Source organism: Canis lupus, chromosome 37 (assembly GCF_003254725.2).
Source record: "Canis lupus dingo isolate Sandy chromosome 37, ASM325472v2, whole genome shotgun sequence".
NCBI classification, from domain to species: domain Eukaryota; kingdom Metazoa; phylum Chordata; class Mammalia; order Carnivora; family Canidae; genus Canis; species Canis lupus.
Genome location: NC_064279.1, coordinates 7,453,154 through 7,476,175, shown reverse-complemented (window position 1 = coordinate 7,476,175; position 23,022 = coordinate 7,453,154). Strand labels below are relative to the sequence as shown.

At 37.3% G+C, this 23,022-nt stretch overlaps 1 protein-coding gene across 4 annotated transcripts in view; it reads left to right on the top strand.

Moving 5' to 3' along the window:
- The window catches only part of RFTN2 (raftlin family member 2), a 68,113-nt gene that overhangs the window by 9,596 nt on the left and 35,495 nt on the right, over positions 1 to 23,022 (top strand). For all 4 annotated transcript variants that reach the window (XM_049106562.1, XM_049106560.1, XM_049106563.1 and 1 more), the window contains exons 2-5: positions 9,107 to 9,290; positions 10,859 to 10,973; positions 14,996 to 15,263; positions 18,405 to 18,608. In XM_049106562.1, coding sequence (XP_048962519.1) covers positions 9,107 to 9,290; positions 10,859 to 10,973; positions 14,996 to 15,263; positions 18,405 to 18,608 — 771 coding nt within the window. The remainder of the gene's footprint in view (positions 1 to 9,106; positions 9,291 to 10,858; positions 10,974 to 14,995; positions 15,264 to 18,404; positions 18,609 to 23,022) is intronic.

Here is a 23,022-nt window from a genome sequence, read left to right as displayed (position 1 = left end):
ATATTCAGCCTTCAGATAGATCTCACTTGGTGTGTACAGTGTTAAAATACTTGAATTAAAAAATAAATAATAAATAAATAAATAAAAAATACGTGAATTACCTGTCACTTTTTTAAATTGGCAAATATTACATAAGAATCTGGACTTCGAGGTCTTCTTAAAAATTAGGAGATCCAATAACATGCTTATATCACAGCCCTAACCAAGACCTGCTCTCTTTCGGATAAGGTTCTGAGTCTTTGCCAGGTCTCACAGCCTCCTTCAAAACAGGTCCTCTCTTCATTTTCTCAGCCTGGTGTCTTTGGGCATTTGAGTCTGAGACTCAACTTTTCTAGATTTCTCAGTTTGTAATTCTTCCCAAAACTGCTGTGTGTGTGTGAGAGTGTGTAGTGCATTTAACATTTCTTTTGCTTTGAGACTCAAGACAATAACTTTAGTGAAAGTGCAAGAGGATGTGGAGTTGACCTGAAAAGCTGGATTTATTCTATTGACATCTACAGATAACAAGGTGTTCCTTAGAAATACATTCTCCACCTAAACAGGAACCCCCTTAAGCACCAGTGTTATTCTGTTATAGTTACCTTCTTGGTGATTGGTTTTAACAGGTTACATAACTCTGCCTTCAAAACCCACATTCTGAAACAAGAGAATGGGGGGAATGAGTTCATTATCATTATCAACTTGGGACAATGAAGTGTAGAGAGCCCATTAAGTGACCCCAGACTGTAACGTTTTTATAGTTATTTTTATCTAGTTTTATAATTCATTTTATTTCCTCTAATATCATCTATCTCCCTTGCTACTCTCATTGTGTCCTTGCTCCTTGCCATATATCTCTACTAACACATATTTAAAGAACTGAACATGTCAGAGTCCTATTATTCTTCCCTGCCACCTGTGGCTTGGGTGATACTCCTTTATGTACCTGTTTCCTTCACTATTCAGTGTCACACTTGCCACTTCTTTTGTGTGACAGCCCTTCACATATATCGGGATGGTATCCCGTTCTTCCTTTATTTAGTGCATGGTTGCAGAACACCTGTTAAGGACCTTCAGACCACTCACTATCCTGAATGCTTTTTTTTTTTAAATATATGCCAGCTTGGGCCCTTAAATTGAACACAATCCACTTATTAATTCAACAAATATTAACTGAGAATCAATGTGGCAGGCACTGTTATAGGTATAAAGGAATAGCAGTGAAGAAAATATGAATATCTCCCTGCATTCATAGAGCTTTCATTTTGGTCACAGAGGCAGATATTAAATAAGAAAACAAGATGAGGGACGCCTGGGTGATTCAGTCAGTTGGGCCTCCAACTCTTGATTTTGGCCCAGGTCATGATCTCATGGGTCAAGGAATCAAGTCCCAGTTTGGCGTCCAGGCTCAGGGGGGAGTCTGCTTGAGGATTCTCTCCCTCTTCCCCTCCCCCCACCACCTACTCAGGGCATATGCCCACAGGCATGAGCTCACTCTCTCTCTCTCTCAAATAAATAAATAAAATTTTTAAAAAATATGTTATTTATTTATTTATTCATGAAAGAAAGAGAGAGAGAGGCAGAGACACAGGCAGAGTGAGAAGCAGGCTCCCTGCAGGGAACCCGATGTGGGACGCCAGGATCACACCCTGAGCCGAAGGCAGATGCTCAACCATTGGGCCACCCAGGCGTCCCTAAATAAATAAATCTTTAAAAAAAGTACAACTGGGTGACTATATAATATATTCTGGTTATTATTTAGATGGTGATAAATGTGTAAGGGAAGGAAAATAAACAGGAAGTATACCAATGTTGGTCTGTTCAGCACAATTCAGTGAGCTGCCTTTCTATGGAGGCTTTTGTCTTTCAGATGACAATGATCACATTAGATTAACTGCTGACTTATAATTAATCTGTGGTCAGCTAAAGTCTCTAGACTTTCCTCCTTTCCCCACCAAATGAATGTATATTAAATCAGATTTCTCTCATTCTGTATCTTGAACTGTGAAAAGAACTAAGAATTTATCCCTGTTCAATTTCTTTTTCGATCATTACACCACCAAACCAAGAGTTCTTCAAATCCTCATTCTCTTAGCCAATGTATTTGCAACTACTTCTTTGCTATATAATTATCATTTTTCACTGACTCCAAAACATTGTTTACTATAAAACACACCATTACTTATGTACCACTAAGAGAGAGAAAAAAATGTATGAATTAAACTATAACTTACTACTTTCTCACTTAGTAATTCAATTTTTACCAATGGTAAAAGCCTTTTAGACATTTTTTTAAAGATTTTTATTTATTTATTTATGAGAGACACAGAGAGAGAGACAGGCAGAGACACAGACGGAGGGAGAAGCAGGCTCCATGCAGGGAGCCCGATGTGGAACTCGATTCCAGGACTCTGGGATCACGCCCTGAGCCAAAGGCCGGCGCTTAACCTCTGAGCCACCCAGGTGTCCTTAGACATTTTTAAACATCAATTATTCCTACTATCTCTCTCCTACATACTTTAAGAAAGGAAAACTAAGTGCAATAAACAAATCCCTAAAACATCTTTGCACTCAGGCCCCAATTTTTCAAAATCATTTTCAGACTCAGAGTCTGTGTGTCCCCTTTTTTCCATATATTTTTTTCCTCTGGGTGGTCAGGAGTATTGGAAATGCCACATTACTTAAAAGAGTGCTGGGCTTTTCTCTAAAGTACCTTACTCCCATTCTGCAAGTACAAGACTGGGGCTTCTTTGATATTGCCAAAGATTATCAATGGCAAGTTTTCAGGCAACAACAAGGGAACCAGGACTTGTAGTTTGAGTGATTCTTGAATGATCTGTTGACTGAAACTTCAAGCACTGTCTAGTCATGCCATATGGAAAAACAACCAACTTCACACCTGTCTTAATATCCACTATAATTATCATCTGGCCAACAGTAGTAGTTAAAATGCCAGGAGAGATTTCCAAGCCAAGGCACATGCCTTATTCTTGTATTGAATTTTATAACTTATAAAGACATGCTTTCATAAAAATGAAATGCTTATTTCCACACATGTATTTTTTAAATTATCAGCTATAATCTACATACTTGTGTTTCACTTTTGTCAGTTTCATAAACTTTAAATTTCTTACACTTTTATGAATTTTTAAGTTTCGTTTTACAATATATTTTGCTAAGACAATCATCTTAGAATGGTATCCTAGAAAAATCAAATTTTTAAATTTTTCTGGGATTGTTTTGAGGAAGAAGGCATAGCATACCTTCTTAAACGAATAAAACTAGGGATGCCTGGGTGGCTCTGCCTGTGTCTCTGCCTCTCTCTTTCTGTGTGTTTCTCATGAATAAAATATTTTAAAAAATAATAAACTAGTGCCATTGTACTTTAAAAAAAAATCTTTAACCTAAATGAGACGTAAAGCTATAAAACTAGAAGAAAACATGGGGAGAACCTTCATGACGTTGGATTTGGCAAAGATTTTTTAGCAATGATATGAAAAGCATAGGCAACAAAAGCAAAAATAAGTAATGGGACTACATCAAACTTAAAAACTTCTGTACATTAGAGATGCCTGGATGGCTCAGTGGTTGAGCATCTGGCTTCGGCTCAGGGTGCGATCTCAAGAGTACCAGGATTGAGTCCCACATCAGGCTCCCTTCATGGAGTCTGCTTCTCCCTTTGCCTATGTCTCTGCGTCTCTCTCTCTCTCTCCCTCTCTCTCTGTCTCTCATAAATAAATAAATAAAATATTTTTTTAAAAAATTTTGTACAGCAAAGAGTGGAAAGTCAGTCTATGAACTGAGAGTGAATATATATCCAGAATATATAAAGAACTCCTACAACTTAACAATAAAAATAACCGAATTTAAAAATGGGCAAAGGACTTGAATAGGCATTTCTCCAAAAATGATACACAAATGGCCAATGAGCATATGATGTTCAACATCATTAATCATTAGGGAAATGCAAATCAAAACCACAATGAAATATCACCTCATACCCACTTAGGATGGCTACTTTTTAAAAAAAGCTACAAAAAACAAGAGTTGTCAAGGATGTAGAGAAATTGGAACACTTGTACACTGTTGATGGGAATGTAAAATGATGAAAACACTACAGAAAACAGTATGGCCATTCTTCAAATAATTAAAAATAGAATTACCATATAATTCAGCAATTGCACTTGTGCGTGTATATCCAAATATATATAAAAGCAGGATCTTTTTTTTTAAAGCAGGATCTTATATAGATATTATTAGCACATCCACATTCATAGCAGCAGTATTCACAATAGCCAAGAAGTAGAATCAACTCAGATATCCACTGATGGATGAATGGATAAACAAAATGTGGTATATGCATACAATGGAATCTTTTTTCTCTCTCTTTTTTCTTCTTTTTTTTCTTCTTCTTTTTTCATTTTTTTTCTCCATACAATGGAATCTTATTCAGTCTTAAAAAGAAAGGAAATCTGGCATCCCTGGTGGCTTAGTGGTTTAGCACTGCCTTGGGCCCGGGGTGTGATCCTGGAGATCTGGGGTCAAGTCCCACGTTGGGCTCCCTGCATGGAGCCTGCTTCTCCCTCTGTCTGTGTCTCTCTGCCTCTCTCTCTGTCTCTGTCTCTGTCTCTGTCTGTCTCTCTCTCTCTCTGTGTCTCCATGAATAAATGAATAAAATCTTTTTTTTAAAAAAAAGGGGGAAATCCTGTTACATGCTACAAGATGGATGAATCATGAGGACATTAAATGAAATAAGCGAGTCACAAAAAGACAAGTTGACCCAAGAACAACACAGGTTTGAACTGCACAGGTCTACTTATATGCAGATTTTTTTTTTTTACAAATATAGTATAGTACTGTACATGTATTTCTCTTCCCTCTGATTTTTTCAAAATATTTTCTGTAGCTCATTTTATTGTAAGAATACAGTATACAATACACATAACAGTCAAAATATGTGTTAATCAACTATGTAATTGGTATGGCTTCCAGTTGATGGTAGGCTATTAGTAGTTAAGTTTTTTTAGGGAGGGATCCCTGGGTGGCGTAGCGGTTTGGCGCCTGCCTTTGGCCCAGGGCGCAATCCTGGAGACCTGGGATCGAATCCCACGTTGGGCTCCTGGTGCATGGAGCCTGCTTCTCCCTCTGCCTGTGTCTCTGCCTCTCTCTCTGTGTGACTATCATAAATAAATAAAAATTTAAAAAAAAAAGTTTTTTTAGGGAGTCAAAAGTTATATGCAGGTTTTTGTCTGCATGACTCCCAAATTGTTCCAGGGTCAACTGCAATATATGATGCTACTTGTATGAAGTATCTAACATAGTCAAATTCAGAAGCAGAAAGTAAATTTTAATATGTACATATATATTATCTTTGACATAGAACCTTTTTTATTTTGACATAGAACCTTTTTTATTTTTTTTATTGTGGTAAAATAAACATGAAATGTACCATCTTCACCATTTTTAGGGGTACAGTTAGTGGCATATACTACATACACGTTGTTGTGCAACCATCACCACCTTATATACAGATGATTATAAGCATATAACATAGTGGTAGTATGGAACTAAAATAATCAAATAATATTAATCACTAATATTGCTCACTGCTGAGCATCTGGCGAAACTACAGAATAATTGAAATATTTTCAAATATTCTATATTTACTAACAACTTAAGTGCCTTTTGAATTCATTGAGTACCTTTTAGATGTTGGCTGCTGCACCACTCCACTCTGGGATGGTGGCAAGATCATCGACAACAAGGAGAACACTGGCTGCCTAAATTGCTCTGCACTCTAACCCAGCGCTCCAGCTCCAGGAGAAAGGGCTTTCCCCAATCCTCAGTTCTTGGTTTCTGGAGTTTCCTTCCAAGCAGGGATGCCAGAGTAGACTAGGTGAGACAACATGGGACCAAACAGTGACTCCAAGCACGTCAGTAAGGGGAAGCAAGACCAGCAGGATGGAGAAGGTCTCCAAGCCTGCAGTCTCATTCTTTATATGTGAAATTATCCTCTCCCAAATTTCTCCAGATTTCACTCAAGATGGAGCTAATTACACTCAACGTAACTCCACTTCTCATTCCTTTTCACCTCATTTTCTATGTGGTTTTCTCATTGCAGTGTTAATAACATAAGGAATATAGAATGGGGCCTGAAGCTAGAGCCTTCTCAAGTGAATATGACTTTTAACTCTACCAGGTTGGATTCTTACTAGGTTCTTGACCACCTTCACTTTTATAATCAAAAGAGTAACAATTCCACAACACTGCTTGTGTGTTCTTTGCCTGTTGTGTCTCTCTCTAGTAAGTCCTAGATAACCTATCCATTTGTTCCCGAATTTACTAGCTAACTTTTGTGGTTTCCTTTAGCTCACCTTGATGGCTTGCCCTCCTTTATGCAATAATTTCACCTCATAGTTCCCTTTATGAACAGTATTTCCAGCTTAACATAATAACCCAGGAAAATGCAGGGCATAGAAAGAGAAATAAGGTAGGTTCCTTATTCCTGATTCCTGTTAGACTAGAATTCTCTAACAGCAAAGACAAACATAGAAGCACGTAACTATAATAAAGTCTGAAAGGGAACTAGGAGAATCCACAGCACAGAGGAAGAAGTGATTAACCAGGCACAGGGAGCAGGAAAAGAAATCAAGTTCTGGCAGCATGAAACAGCATGCGAAGTTCAGGAAGTGCAGTACCGCAGGCCCGCCAAAGCAAGAAAGAGGCCAGACTATGAAGATTCTTTGGTATCACATTAAAGAATTTCCCCTTTCTACAATAAGCAACAAGGTCCACTAAAAGACTGCATTTTTTAAAAAATTTGTGGAATTAGTATATAATTCTAAAAATAAGGTTATGTTTCATTCCTTAGTCTCAACAGTTTATTCTGTTTTATAGTCTTTCCTTTTCTTTGTTTGGAAATCAGAGTAGGTAGTTAAAATACTTAAAAAGTAAAACCAAATGAATCACGAAGTGATTGCCACACAACCACGCAGAACGCGGCTGTTTTGCAATGAATCCAGCTGTTTCTCCAAAGTCCAGGATGATTCTCTTTGGTTTTGTTCCTATACAAAATGATGAAGAGAAAAAAAAATGATGAAGAAAATATATTGTAAGTAGATTAGTATAAATACAAAAGATGATCAGAATTTGAGGAAATGGGCAGCCCCGGTGGCGCAGCAGTTTAGCGCCTGCCTTTGGCCCAGGGCGTGATCCTGGAAACCCTGGATCGAGTCCCACGTCGGGCTCCCTGCGAGGAGCCTGCTTCTCCCTCTGCCTGTGTCTCTGCCTCTCTCTCTCTCTCTCTCTGTCTCTCGTGAATAAATAAATAAAATCTTAAAAAAAAAAAAGAATTTGAGGAAATGGATTTGTCTTGGTTTATATGACTATTCTATTGAGTGTTTTATTTTCTTTTGAGAAGTTGGCGTGAATACCCAGTGTTGGTGGATTTCTGTTTCATCACGTGGATATTAATGTAAGAGGAGGTGGGGATTTCCTCTGACCCTTCTTCTTTGTCTGCTTCTTAACCTCCTTCCTGTGTTCAGGCAATTAGCAGCAGTTCTTTGCTAGACACCACTGACCAAACTGACAGAAAGCCAACAGGCAGCATTGCCCATAATTTCATATGTTTAGTTACTTGAGATAATCAAATTGCTGGTCTGTTTCTAGATATTAATTCTTGACTGCTTTCCAGAAAATGAGAAATATTGTTACAGAAAATAAAGTTGTTTTTTAAATTAATTCTGCTTGAACATTAAGAACATTTTCCCAGGGGCACCTGGGTGGCTCAGTGGTTGAGAATCTGCCTTTGGCTCAGGTCATGATCCTGAGGTCGTGGGATCAAGTCCCACATCAGGCTCCCTATAGGGAACCTGCTTCTCCCTCTCCCTATGTCTCTGCCTCTCTCTCTCTCTCTCTCTGTCATGAATAAATAAATAAAATCTTAAACAAAAAAGAACATTTTCCCAAATAACACACCCTTTTCCTTTTACTAAAAATTGTACACATTGTACTGCTCTATAGTTTCTACAGGTTTGCCCTGCTTCAAAGGGATAATTCCACTGCTTATCAATTTTGCATTTAAAGTTCCTCTACATTTAGGAATTTTACTTACTAAAAAAGAACTTCTGGGGCACCTGCGTGGCCCAGTGAGTTAAGCATTCAACTCTTGATTTCAACTCAGGTCATAATCTCAGGGTTGTGTGATTGAGCCCCTTGTCGGGCTTCATGCCCAGCTTGAGATTCTCTCTCTCTTCTGCCGCTCTCCCCACTCTTTCTCTTTCTCCCTCTCTCCAAAAAAAAAAAAAAAAAAAAAAAGACTTTCTGGATACTTTTATTTTTTCTATTCCTTTCATCAATCATTTATGTAAGTATTGAAATCAGTATTATGTTAAGCAAAATAAGTCAAAGACAAATACCATATGATTTCACTTATGTGGAATTTAAGAAACAAAACAAATGAACATAGGGGAAGGAAAGGAAAAATAAAATAAGATAAAAACAGAGAAGAAGGCAAACCATAAGAAACTTTATAGTTAAGAGAACAAACTGAGGTTTGCTGGAGGGGAGGAAGGTGAGAGGATACACTAAATGGGTGATGGACATTAAGGAAAGCATTTGTTGGGATGAGCACTGTGTGTTATATGTAAGTGATAGAAACAAGCACTGGACAATTCCTGCATAACATATCATTACACCCACTTTTAATTTTTATATTTGTATGAATTTTATATTAAAAATTATTCATTTTATCCTGTTCAGAATTGTAAAAACAATTGGCTCTTCAACTTAATATTGTTTCTCTTATGTATGTCTTCAGTATCTAGTAATAGAATACAGTCACTCAAATGAAATCCTAAATATAGAGCTGCCTTAATTGAAAAAATTACGTAAAGCATTTCTACTTTAAGACATATCAGTAATATTACATATCTATAAGCTTATGAGGTTACTTCTGCTTTTTTCTGGAATTAATTTAGAAAATATGTAATTCACATTAATGTAACCTTGAGATTAAATCATACGAATATGCTTCCTGTTTATTAGCATAATCACATAGAAAAAAATAACATTTTATAAAATAACATTTCATAAATGTGCAAATTTCTCATTGTGTTTGATATTTCAGCTTCGCCAAACCCAGAAGTCATCAAGATAAATTCAATTCCAGATATAGTAACAAAAGTGGAAGACTACTATCTTAAAGGATATATTGTTGGAGCTATTCATCCTGTTATACAACCTGTGGGGCAGCGAAAACACCTACCTGCAAGTTACCTGTACAGAGTAGTGCTATTGCGCTTGAAATTAAGGTAAGCCTGGTACTCAAGGAAACAGGCTAGGAAGCTGTTGAGATAGTTTTCTTGGGAAAAGAGAAAAAGAAGTTTGAATGTAGTGATGGGGAATAAAGGATAATTAGGAGGTTTGGTTTAGAGCACATTTTCTGGTAGTTGAATCTGGATTGAGAAAGGAAACTTAAACCTCCCTCCTTTTAAAACTCCTTATTGACTTTAGCCCCTGCAGACAAATGGGTTCGAGGTGAGGATGTCAGTAAACAAAGGAAAAGGAAAATAGATTCAAGAAGTACCTAGAAACTTCACCAGATGAGAAAGTAGCCATCAGCTACAGGTGCTGTTGCTGAGCTAAAAAAAAAACAAAAAACAAAAAACAAAAAACTGACTGGACCAATGAAGTCCACTTTCACTGAATGCCTTTTTTTTCCCTATATTATTAATAGTGGCAACAGAAACTCTCTCCCTTTTAGAACTTTTACAGCAGAAAGACCTACCTGCCAAGTTTTCACAAATCAGATAGACTTCTTATCAGCTTTTTCCAAAATAAATAGGATGTAAAAACCATCCATTTTAGGTTTTTTTTCATTTTTGTTAGTAGCTGCTTTCCCAAACAATACTGCCACCACTTTTGCCAACCTACCTTGTAAGTTTAATAGTTTTCAAAATACCATTGCCCTTTCCAATTCTTCTTTCCAATGAAGAATTAAAAAACCAAACCAATGTCTTTAACACATGCTTTTTTATACATCTCTTAAACTATATCAAGCCACCTCAAAGACCAGGGTAAAAACTGTTTTCTCTTTTTAGTGATGGACTAATAATCGATCACTTTAACTAGGAAAGGGCTAAGCAGGGAAAGAAAAATGGAATAAGAAGAGAGAAAACAAGAAAATTGAAAAAAAAAAAACAATTAAAGAAGGACTTAAAAAAATCCCAATTGTGCTTTTAAGGAACACTGCCTTGCTACTGAACGATTGCCAACTTACACATTGTCTGAGAGGGTTTGTACGGGCCCCAGATTTCACCATGAGATGGAACCTCATCCAGTATTTCAAGCATTACTAAGTAAACATGCCATTTAATGGCACAACACTGATGTCCTAATTACCAATCTTCTAAACCATGTATAAATTATTTTTCCTCTTTTAGCATTACTTCCAGTGGACTTAGCAGTGCTCTGACAAGGCTAAGAATAAGCAAGGGGTAAAGATCAGAAAAGAAAAAAAGGAAAAAGGACAATATTTATTTGCATTTAAATGGGACCTTTACTTGTGCTTTTGTACAAAAACGAGATGTAACAGTAACCTAAAATCATTTCTCACAATTTTTATTAAAACAACTGATGAATTTGTTTTCTTCCATATTAAATTAAAAATTAAATTAATAGAGGTTTAAACTAAGAAAATTTAAATTAATAGAAGTTACTGTGTTTTTCTGGTATTTTTACCTAAGAAGTCAACCATTAGGCTTGGAAAAATAAAGGATTCTCTTGATCTTATTTTTGAGTTGCCCTCTCATTTTTACATGAGCATATTAGCTGAAAATGATCAACTGACTTCCAACCATGAATATATTCTCTGTTACAGCCCAAAGCATTCGGCAGTACCCAGTGGACAGAGACGCCCAAGGCTTGTGATTGAGGAATGTCCTCTAACTTATGAGACACAAACAAATGACATAGCAAAAGAACTGATAGAAAAGGTACTAAATGTATACATTTTTTCATGTGATATCAAGAAAGATTTAGTATTTCTTCTTTATCAACTTCCTTTCTTACTTTTAAAAGAACAGGGAAATGGTGAGTGACTTCTACTAGAGGTTAAAACATATTGAAGCACACATACCAAATTGTACAGTTAGAAACAGAAATATAAGCCAGTGAAACAGAATGGAAATGCCAGAAATAAATTTACACACATATAAGAAGTTTGATAACAAACCTGATGAAATAAAATGGGGGAACAACCATCATTTAGTGAGTACTGCTGGGAAAATGGACAGTTGTTCTGTAGAAAATAGATTCCACACATTTCAAAAGCGATAAAGGGGTAATTTCTTTACCTATAAAAAATCCAGAAAAAGATGAAAGGATAAACTGAGGATGAACTCAATTATGAATAGGCTGAGAAATTGGAGTATATAAATATAACACATATCCTAGGAAAATTAAGCCTTAAAATAAGAATGGGGGAGGAATCCCCAACAAATGTGTCCTATGGGAGTTTCTTTTAGAATATATAGTAAATGAATACAAATGCATGAAAGCACTGTCCAGTCTTGAATGGATAGACAGATTCTATGCACAGCAAAATACAAAAGGAAATACCAACAACAGACACTGGAAAAAGATTCAAGCTAACTAATAATTTTTTAAATAAAATAACTCACCAATATTAACTGAGAAATTAAATCAAAGGTATTAGAAGAGCTTCAAGAAAATATTCATATAGGATCCCTGGATGACTCAGTGGTTGAGGGCCTGCCTTCAGCCCAGGGCATGATCCTGGAGTCCCAGGATTGAGTCCCACATCGGGCTCCCTGCATGGAGCCTGCTTCTCGCTCTGCCTATGCCTCTGCCTCTCTCTCTCTCTATGTCTCTCATGAATAAATAAATAAAACTCTTAAAAAAAAAAAGAAAAGAAAACATTCATATATTGCAATTGGCATTGTAATGAACTAGTATGGTGTTTCTGAATATCAGTCTGGTCATAAAAATCATAAATCCCATTTTATTTTTTCTATTAGCATCTATTCCAAGAAATTAACTGAAAACAGAAAAAGTTGGGGCACCTGGGTGGCTCAGTCAGCTAAGCATCCAACTCTTGATTTCAGTTCAGGTCATGATATCAGGGTCTTGGGATAGAGCCCCAAGTAGGGCTCCATGCTCAGTGGGGAGTCTGCTTCTCTTCTTCTCCCTCTCCTTCTGCCTCTCCTGCTGACATGCAAGCTTTCTCTCACTGCCTTAAATTAAATAAATAAATAAACCTATCTATCTTTAAAAAAAAAAAAAAGGAAGAGTGCCTGGGTGGCTTAGTGGGTTGAGTGTCTGCCTTTGGCTTAGGTCCTGGGATCAAGCCCTGTATTGGGCTCATGCCTCAATGGGATGTCTTCTTCCTCTCCCTCTGCCCCTCCACTCATGCTTTCTCTCTCAGAAATAAATTAATTAAGTCTTTAAAAAAAGAAAAAGGAAGACGTCAAGATAGTTTAATGAACTATTTTTAAATCTTTTTAAAAAATCAAGAAAAATTTTACATTCATAAGTATTCTAAATTTATAGGATTTTAGGTGAAAGTTTGTTGTTATCTTTAAGATTTTATTTATTTGTCTGAGAGAAAGAAAAAGAGAGCACAAGCAGGGGGAGAGGCAGGCAGAGGGAGAAGCAGGTTTCCCACTGAGCAAGGAGCCTGATGTGGGACTCAATCATGACTCAAAGATCATGACCTGAGCTGAAGGCAGACGCTTAACCAACTGAGCCACCCAGGCATCCCTGAAAGTTTATTCTTAATTACATTGATATATTTGTAAGGTTTTAGGTTTTATTTAAATGAATAGAGCCAAAAACCTAAGGCGTTTCAAATAAGAAACTGTCAAATTTATTCATTATTTCTATTGTTGCCAGGCTTTAAAAGGCCATTTGTGTCAGATTATCTGTAGTTTGTGTATAACAAGTTATAACTGCTAGTGATATTTCCCTTTTAGGTATAAAGTCACCATTCACTAAGGTTTTCAGGAATAGTCTTTGACACTAGATTTTTATAAACAAGCTACACATACTGTTTACTACTACTATTCTAGGAAATTTCAATTTGTTTTTCTGGGAATAAATTCACTCCAAAAAATTTCTTCTAAAATAAAAATGTAACTACTAATTTAGTCTTAATAGATCACCATCAGAGCCCTTGTTTTGCATTTGACTTCCTGGACACAGTTAAAGATCTATTTAAACAGGAAAGTTCTGTTATTTCAGCAATTAGAATAATGGGGCTATTTCATGAAGAGAAAAACTTTAGGAAACATTGCACATGAACTATTTGAACATTGCCCCATGTATGAACAAGAGTAATAGATGAATGCCAAATGTTATTTTGGAACAGCTGTCTCACATAAAAAGCTTATTGTTAAATAGCTAGATTTTAAGTCATTTTAACATATCAATATTTGCTCTATTTTTAAAATTAGGTTTATAAGTGTTTTCCCTAGGATTTTTAAATAAAAATAACATTTACAAAACATCAATCTTCCAATTTAAAAAATGGAAAAAACATTAATACTCTGTTACCACACTTTTCCAGATAAAACTTTCTAGTAATGAAAAAAGCCTTCTACACTTTTTTCACCCAAATCAACTAATTAGGCCTAGGAAAGAACTGACAATAAATTTACCCATTCCCACATGCAGCGTACCATGCTTCCTTACCACCTCCCTCACCTCTCCCAGGACTGCTGATATAAAAGACAATTTGTGGTTACTTTTAAGGTTTTGTGCATTGTTACAACCTCCATATGTTCATTTATAGGAGTAAATGATACAGTGTCAGTGTCATCATCTATTCTAGGTCCACACACCCACACCTCTTTCCTGCTCAGAATTCTCCTCATTGCCTGGAGCTGAGTGACCATTGTCCCTTTGAGTGGGCATTGCTCTCTGGTTGTACCCCAGTTGTTCCTGGCCCTTTTCATTTATTTCATTTCTCATCATGAGTGTTTGCACTTGCAATCTCCACCATAAGTCTTTTTTCCTCTCCCAGGTAACATTTAAAACATTTAATTTAGGGGATCCCTGGGTGGCTCAGCAGTTTAGCGCCTGCCTTCAGGCCACCGCGTGATCCTGGAGACCCGGGATCGAGTCCCACATCGGGCTTCCTGCTTGGAGCCTGCTTCTCCCTCTGCCTGTGTCTCTGCCTCTCTCTCTCTCTCTCTCTCTCTCTCTCTCTGTCTCTCATGAATAAATAAATAAAATCTTTAAAAAAAAAAACATTTAATTTAGGGGCACCTGGGTGGCTCAATCAGCTAAGCATCTGCCTTTAGCTCAGGTCATGATCTCAGCAGAGCCTGCTTCTGCCTCTCCCTCTGCTGCTCCCAGTGCTTGTGTGCTCACGCTCTCTCTCTCTCTCTCTGTCAAATAAGTAAAATATTTTTTTGAAGATTTTATTTATTTACTCATGAGGGAGAGACAGACAGAGGGAGAAGCAGGCTCCATGCAGGGAGCCCAATGCAGGACTCGATCCCGGGTCTCCAGAATCAGGCCCTGGGCTGAAGGTGGCGTTAAACTGCTGAGCCACCGGGGCTGCCCAAATAAATAAAATCTTAAAACAATTAATGTATCTTCTTTATTAATTAAGATGTATTTGGTAATGTCATTTTGAGGATTTCTTGGAATAGTTTTTAATTTTGCTTCAGTGGGAGAGACCATTGTTAACAAATATGCAAAAATCATGTTACAGAATTATTAATTCTTCCCAAATAGTTGCTTACCTTTTGAAGAAACACATGATTCGTGTTTTCATAATTTCTGAAGTGTATCAGTTTTGTTCAAAGAAGTCACAATAATAGTTTGACAAGAGTCTTAGGAGTAGTGCTTTATTAGAGGTTATTAATTCGTGTATGAATGAGCCTTCAGTTAGTGGTTAATTTACTTCTTATGGATTTCCTTAACAAGCCTACAGGTTAATTGTTAATCAATGTAAATGAATTTTACATTTTGTTCTACAATCTCTTTTCAGATTAATATAGCTGCTAAGAAAAGAATGAAATTTGTTGGATTCATATCACAGCCTCATCCACCACTTAAATTCTGCAATGGAACCAACCATGATGGAGATACAGAATCAACACTACCTTCAGAGGAAAACTGTAAAAGTTGGAATGAAGGAACATTAAGTGGGCAATCATCTGAGAGTGGAATTGAGGAAGAACCTCATCACGAAAGTGGACAGTGTCAAATGGACCAAGATGGCGGCCCCAGTTACTCTAAATCCAGAAAGGGAGAAGGTAATAGACAAGATGAGTAGAAATAGTACTTTAGTTTAAATTTAGCAAAAATAAGTTTTTGATATTTTTTAGAAATGTGAGGCAAAGTAAGTTTCTAAAGATTATAGATTAAATAAACTAATATAAACTTGTCTTGATTTTTTTTTAATTATTACAGCCAGAAATAAGGTAGGGCAGTTTTTCAAACAATTGTCCCTGGCATGGCCATACAATGCCATCCACATAAGGAAATTTTGTTTTGAAAATTGGTTTCCATTTAGTCATTCACCAGTTCCCCTGTTAAATGGAGGCTGTGCGTGTATACAGAAAATGATTATATAAATATAGAAAGCTGTTCTGACTTATGTTTGTTTTTACAAACAGTGTGTGAGAATTTTTGTTTTGGCCTTTCCCATTTCATGGATGGTTTTAGCCTTTGAAGTTAATTGGCTTTCTTTGATCATCAATTAGAATATGAAAATGTACATCATGATGAAACAATTAATATAACAATAGTGCCTGCATCGTAAAATAGCTTTAAATTATAGTTTTATTCTACTTTGCCAACTAGCAAGTCTTCCCAAGAAATTGAGACTACTTTTTCACGTATTTTGGCCTGCTCAGTTTTCTGCTACCTTTGCAGGCATGCTCTAAAAAGCACTACTGGAGGAAAAAAGGAAAAAAAAAACACTACTAGAGAAAGTCAAAAACGATGCATATCTTAGAATTGAGAGCTCTAGAGTCAGACTGCCTCAATTTCTTCATAGAAAGGGGGTTGTGAGATGTAGCTAAAAGATAAGACACTTAGTCCTGTGCCTGCCACGAAATAAATTCTGTATTAAGTTAGCTGCTATGGACTGATCCTGTGATCCATGTCAGAGCTGAAGCTGCACACACATACGTCAGCTTTCCAGGTTGTAGTGAGATGTGCTCAACATTCTGAGGATGGCAGAGACTCACTCGACTATGATCAACACAATCTTTTTAACAACGAACCAGGAGCATTTTCTAATTCACCATCTCACCCCTCCTCACCACCACCAGCACCCTCCCACTTTCTCACCAGCTCCCTAGCTAACAACCACCCACTGTTACCCTGCAGTATAAACATTTTAGGAACAAGAGTTGTTGGAACATGGTCAGAGACCTATTTGCTATCTTCCACCCAATGATACCTTTAAATTCCAGCTGGTTCCCATCCTAACTTTGATTAGACCTGGTGTTTATTCCCAGTTCTTTTAAGTTCCAAATCCAATATGCTATCTACTTAATTATCAATCTTTAGATTCCATTTTTTTTTAAAGTTTTTTTTTTTTTAGAGGAGGGATAGAAGAGCAGAGAGAATCTTAAGCAAGCTCCAGTCCCAGTGCAGAGCCCAACCCAGGGCTTGATCTCACAACCCTAAGATCATGACCTGAGCCGAAATCAAGTCAAATGCATAATCAACTGAGCCACCCAGGTGCCTGTAGACTTCACTTTCTAAATAGCTTAAATCATGTACTTCTTAATAATTTGTGTATGGCAATAGTTCTTAACTTTGTGTGCAGGGGTGAAGTTGGAGGAGACACACACAAAAGACTTCTTGGAGAATCTGGTGAAATCCATGGAGACTCAATCCAGAAAAATGCACATATGAGCACCTGAGTGGGTCAGTTCCTTGAGCATTCAACTCTTGGTTTCAGCTCAGGTCATGATCTCAGGGTGATGAGACTGAGCCCTGCATCTGGCTCCACACTCAGCATGAAGTCTACCAGAGATTATCTCTCCTCTCCCTCTGCCCCTCCCCGCCTTAGCTGTCTCTAAATAAGTAAATAAATAAAATCTTTTTTTAAAATGCACATAACATACATACTCCCAAATACTTTTGCAATACAAGTGGTATTAGACTTCCTAAACACAACTATGGAGGTGGATCCACCAGACTACTCCCCAACTTAAGAATTTGTCAACTTGGGGGATCCTCAGGTGGCTCAGTGGTTGGGTGCCTGCCTTTGGCCCGGGGGCGTGGTCCTGGGGTCCCAGGATCGGGTCCCACGTCCGGCTCCCTGCATGGGACCTGCTTCTCCCTCTGCCTGTGTCTCTGCCTCTCTATTTCTCTATGAATAAATGAATATTAAAAAAAAAAGAATTTGTCAACTTGGGATGCCTGGATGACTCAGTGGTTGAGCTCTGCTTTCAGCTCAGGGCCTGATCCTGGAGTTTGGGTATCAAGTCCCACATTAGGCTCCCTGAGGGCCACCTGCTTCTCCCTCTGCCTATGTCTCTGTCTCTTTCTGTGTCTCTCATGAATAAATAAATAAAATCTTAAAAAAAAAAAAAAAAAGAATTTGCCAACTTATGGAAAACTAGAAGGTAGGACCCAGCAGTTCCATGTTTAAATATATATTCTAGAGTCATTCCTACAGGTGTATCTAAAGAGACATGAATAATGCTTATAATAACAAAATTTTGGAAACAATGTTTCAACAGGAGCATAATTAAACTGGAATATTATGTAGCAGTTTAACTAAATGAATAAAGTCTAATTGTATTAATCCCACTTAAAGCATAAAAAGATCAATTTATAAGAGCACCTGGGTGGCTCAGTTGATTAACCATCTCCCTCCAGTTCAGGTTATGATCTCAGGCTCCTGAGATTGAGCCCCACGCCAGGATCCCTGCTCAACAGGGAATCTGCTCCTCCCTCTCCCATTGCTCTTATCCCCCTATACTTGTGCTCTATGTCTCAAATAAATAAATAAATCTTTTTTATTTTTTTAAATCTTTTTTAAAAATCAATTTATAGATGTATATATATAATATCATACTGCTTTTTAAACTGCAAAACATAACATATATTAATGGGTATATAAGTGTGTATTAAAAGAGTAAAAGCTTGAATAAGAATAATAAAAACCAAATCATTATAGTAGCAATTTCTGGAGAACTGGATTAGGGAAAACTATAAAGTGAGCTTCAACTACATCCATTTCTCATTTCCTGGAAGAAAGTCTGAAGGAAACATGGCACAAGGTTAACATTTAATAAAGCTGAGTGATGGGTAATTTTATTATTCTCTATGTTTGTCTGTTTACTTGACATACATGAATAATAACAAAAAATGAGGAATCCTTTCAATAAATGAATAAATAATTTTTCTTCTTTCTGAACACCTATCCCCAGATAACAAGCTATATACAGTATTCAATGTTTTTGATGATGAGTCAACCTGCTGGACCTACCAGGAAGGCATCCTGTCGATGAAAGTAACAAGAAAAGGATCTATCATTAGTACACTTGATGCCGATTGGCTGGAGTTAACGACATTTTATTATAAACAAGGCTTGTCTTTAATTGATTCTTTTGTATGCTGGGAAACATCTAAAGGTAAGTTTTATATTATGATATATTGATATCTAAAGAATTCGAGCTCTATCAGAGTTGGTGGAAATGTTTTTGCCTCTCAAGGTCTGTGGCTAAAAGGACAGTAGATTCACCAGGAATTAGATTCCAATTATTACACAGCTATATAGCTTTAATTTAAAGTTTTAAAGCAGAAATAGAGTATCAGTTTTTGAACCAAAGATTATCTTTCTTTTATGTAGGTGTGTGTATATATGTGTGCGTGTATAATTTTTTAAAGATTTTATTTATTCATAGAGACAGAGAGAGAGAGAGAGAGAGAGAGAGGTAGAGACACATCTATCATGCTTTCCTGCTACCACTGCTTTTGGCAACCTTGAAAGGAAAGAAAAACAGATGACAGAATTTCCACTAGACCCAACTAGCACTAAAGAAGACCTCCCTCTGAGCAACATGCCCTGATGACCCAGATTTTGGACAGTAGGGCACATCTGGTCTGGGCCAGTGACTAAGAAGCCCAGTTACATTTCAGTTTGTACAGCATGGGTTGGCATGACCATAGGTGAGAACAGCAAGGTATAAGCAGTAAGACCTTTCCATATCCATGTGAAACAAAGGCCTTCAAGCTTAGCCTCGTTTAAGGGATGACCTATGATCTGTCTCCCAGCCAAACACAAGTTTGTGAGGGGAGCTCTGAGAACACTAACTAACTGGAGGACCCAATGCCCTCTGGTCCTTTGTGCCCTTCCTCTGGCCTTTTTTGCAGAATGTAACTTGACAATAAGCTGAAGGGAACATCTTCCAGCCCTGTCTTTCTGTCACTAGAGCTGCATGCTCCTCCCTATGGCTCAGACTTCACTCCTGAAGGATCTGATGCTCCCAGAAGCTGGGCATAGATTATCACTGTGAATCATAATAAAGATATTATGATGCTAAATGAAATAAATAAATAAAAGCTTAACTGTCGTGTGTGGTAAAAATATAATATAATGTTTGCTATTTGGGCTGTAACTCTCAAGAATAGACAAAACACTGTGATTGACTAGGATTTTCCAAATAAGATGCATTATAACAGCCTGGTTAGGAGGATTATAATGGCATTTGATTGTTACTATTCAAATGTATACACTATCCCAATTTCAGGCACTACCTACCATGTTCTCTAGTCTACAGCTGACTCTAAAAATTTGTATAGAAAAATAATCTTTGTGGGGCACCTGGGTGGCTCAGTTGGTTAAGCATCTGCCTTCGGCTCAGGCCAAGAAGATCCCAGAAGATCCTGAGATAGAGCCCCACATCACCTGGCTGCCTGCTCAGTGGGGAGCCTGCTTCTTACTCTCCCATTCAGCTCCTCCTGCTTGTGCTCTCTCTCTCTCTCTCTCTCTGTCAAATATGTAAATAAAAATTTATTTTTTATTTTTTTTTTTAAAGATTTTATTTATTTATTCATGATAGTCACACAGAGGGAGACAGAGAGGCAGAGACACAGGCAGAGGGAGAAGCAGGCTCCATGCACTGGGAGCCCGACGTGGGATTCGATCCCGGGTCTCCAGGATCATGCCCCGGGCCAAAGGCAGGCGCCAAACCGCTGCGCCACCCAGGGATCCCTAAATAAAAATTTAAACATAGGGCAGCCCGGGTGGCTCAGTGGTTTAGCGCCACCTTCAGTCCAGGGTGTGATCCCAGAGACCCAGGATGAGTCCTGTGTCCGGCTCCCTGCTTGGAACCTGCTTCTCCCTCTGCCTGTGTCTCTACCTCTCTCTCTCTCTCTCTCTCTCTCTCTCTCTCTCTCTGAATAAATAAAATCTTTAAAAAATTATATATACACATACACACACACACATGTATACAGACACATAAAAGAAAGATAATCTTTGGTTCAAAAACTGATACTGACTCTATTTATTTCTGCTTCCCCTTTATCTTTCTTTCTTTTTTTTTTTTTTTAAGATTTTATTTATTCATGAGAGACAGAGACCCAGGCAGAGGGAGAAGCAGGCTCCATGCAGGGAGCCTGACCTGGGACTCAATCCCGGGACTGCAGGATCAGGCCCTGGGTAGAATGTGGCGCTAAACCGCTGAGCCACCCGGGCTGCCCCCCCTTTATCTTTCAACTTCCCTTAGCCTTCCTCTTTTAATTACAATAGGATATGTAATCATTCATGTCTATCACAAAAACAAAACTTCCAAAAAATTACTTTCTAGGGAAAATGTTTTTAAAAAGAGATTAGTGCTAAAAGAAAAGAAAAATTCATAGTTAGGAGACTTGAAAAGTAAATTAGGAAGGATGAAGGCAATGAAAACCAGGATAATTAACTAACTCAATGAGGTTAGAGGAAAGAATAAGAAAGCTAATAAAATGAAACCTCAATATACCTTATTATCATTAAATCAGACTATCATTTAGTATGGAGGTTCCTCAAAAAGTTAAAAGTAGAACTACTCTATGATCCAACAATTATACTACTAGATATTTACCAAAAGATACAAAAATACTGTTTGAAGGGACACATGGACCCCTGTGTTTATAGCAGCATTATCAACAATAGCCAAACTATGGGAAGAGCCCAAATGTCCATCAACTGATGATGGATAAAAATGTGATATATATATACATAATATTCTGTTGGGTATATATGTGCATAATATTCTGTTACTCAGCCATCAGAAAGAATGAAATCTTGCCTTTTGCAACAATGTGGTTGGAGCCAGAGTATATCATGCTAAGCAAAATGAGTCAGAGAAAGACAAATGCCATATGATTTCACTCATATTTGGAATTTAAGAAACAAAACAGATGAACATAAGGGAAGGAGGAACAAAGAGGGGGAGGCAAATCATAAGAGACTTTTTTTTTAAAGATTTTATCTATTTATTAGAGAGAGAGAGCATGGGGTGGGGCAGGCCAGGCAGAGAGAGAGGAAAAAGCAGGAGCCTGATGCGGGGCTCAGTCTCAGGATCCTGAGATCCTGACCTGAGCAGATGCTTAACTGACTGAGCCACCCAGGTGCTCCATGAGACTCTCAACTACAGAGAATAAATTAAGGGTTGCTGGAGGCAAGGTGGGCAGGGAATAGGCTAAATAGGTGATCAGTATTAAGGAGGGCACATGTTACGATGAGCACTGGGTGCTATATATTATGTGATGAAGCACTAAAATTCTATTTCTGAAACCAATACTACACTATATGCTTAACTAACTAGAATCTATTTATTTATTTATTTATTTATTTATTTATTTATTTATTTTTAACTAACTAGAATTTAAATTAAAACTTTTTAAAAATTGAAAAAAGAAAATCAGCTTATCATTAAGTCAGAGACACCTTAACTAATAGAACTAAAGACTTTGGATAATTATCTAAAATTACCAAGAATCATGGTCCAATAGGTTCTTTTAACTAGAAACCAAGAATAAAGATCTAGCCCATTGGAACACCCAGAAATATGGCCTATAACACACAACCCATAGCAAGTGCTCAATAGATATTCCTTAGTATTTTTGGTTATTAGAAACTTCTTCCAAGTTGGTCTTTTATGGAAAAAGCAAAATCCAATAAGAAGAACATGGACTTTAGGATCAGATAAACCAGGTCTTAAATCCTTTGTCCTCTACTTATTAACTGGGTGATCTAGAGAAGTTAGGGAACTTATTGAGCCACATTTTCCTAAAAGGCGAATAAAACTATTCCCTACTTTACTGCTGTGAACATTTAGTAAGATACAGAGACACCTTAACTAATAGAACTAAAGACTTTGGATAATTATCTAAAATTACCAAGAATCATGGTCCAATAGGTTCTTTTAACTAGAAACCAAGAATAAAGATCTAGCCCATTGGAAGACCCAGAAATATGGCCTATAACACACAACCCATAGCAAGTGCTCAATAGATATTCCTTAGTATTTTTGGTTATTAGAAACTTCTTCCAAGTTGGTCTTTTATGGAAAAAGCAAAATCCAATAAGAAGAACATGGACTTTAGGATCAGATAAACCAGGTCTTAAATCCTTTGTCCTCTACTTATTAACTGGGTGATCTAGAGAAGTTAGGGAACTTATTGAGCCACATTTTCCTAAAAGGCGAATAAAACTATTCCCTACTTTACTGCTGTGAACATTTAGTAAGATACAGTACGTACAAAATGACTCCACAGTGCCTCGCCCACTGCCAGAGTTTAGTTTCTGCTGTTAGTTTTCTTCCCTGTGGCTTGCTGTGTACAGTCACAGTACTTTCCATATGGATCACCTACTTAGGGGTCAGTTTATGTTTCATGTCTTTCTCTCTCTCTTTCTCCTTCTCTTCCTTCCAAAAAGTCTAAGTTGGAGCCATTTCAAATTTTGGTTTGTGACTAACTGCTGAAGGAAAAACGAAAAATACTCTTTTCAAAATCTCTTTCAGACATCCCCTGCCTTGGGCCTTGCCTGGTGAAAATAAA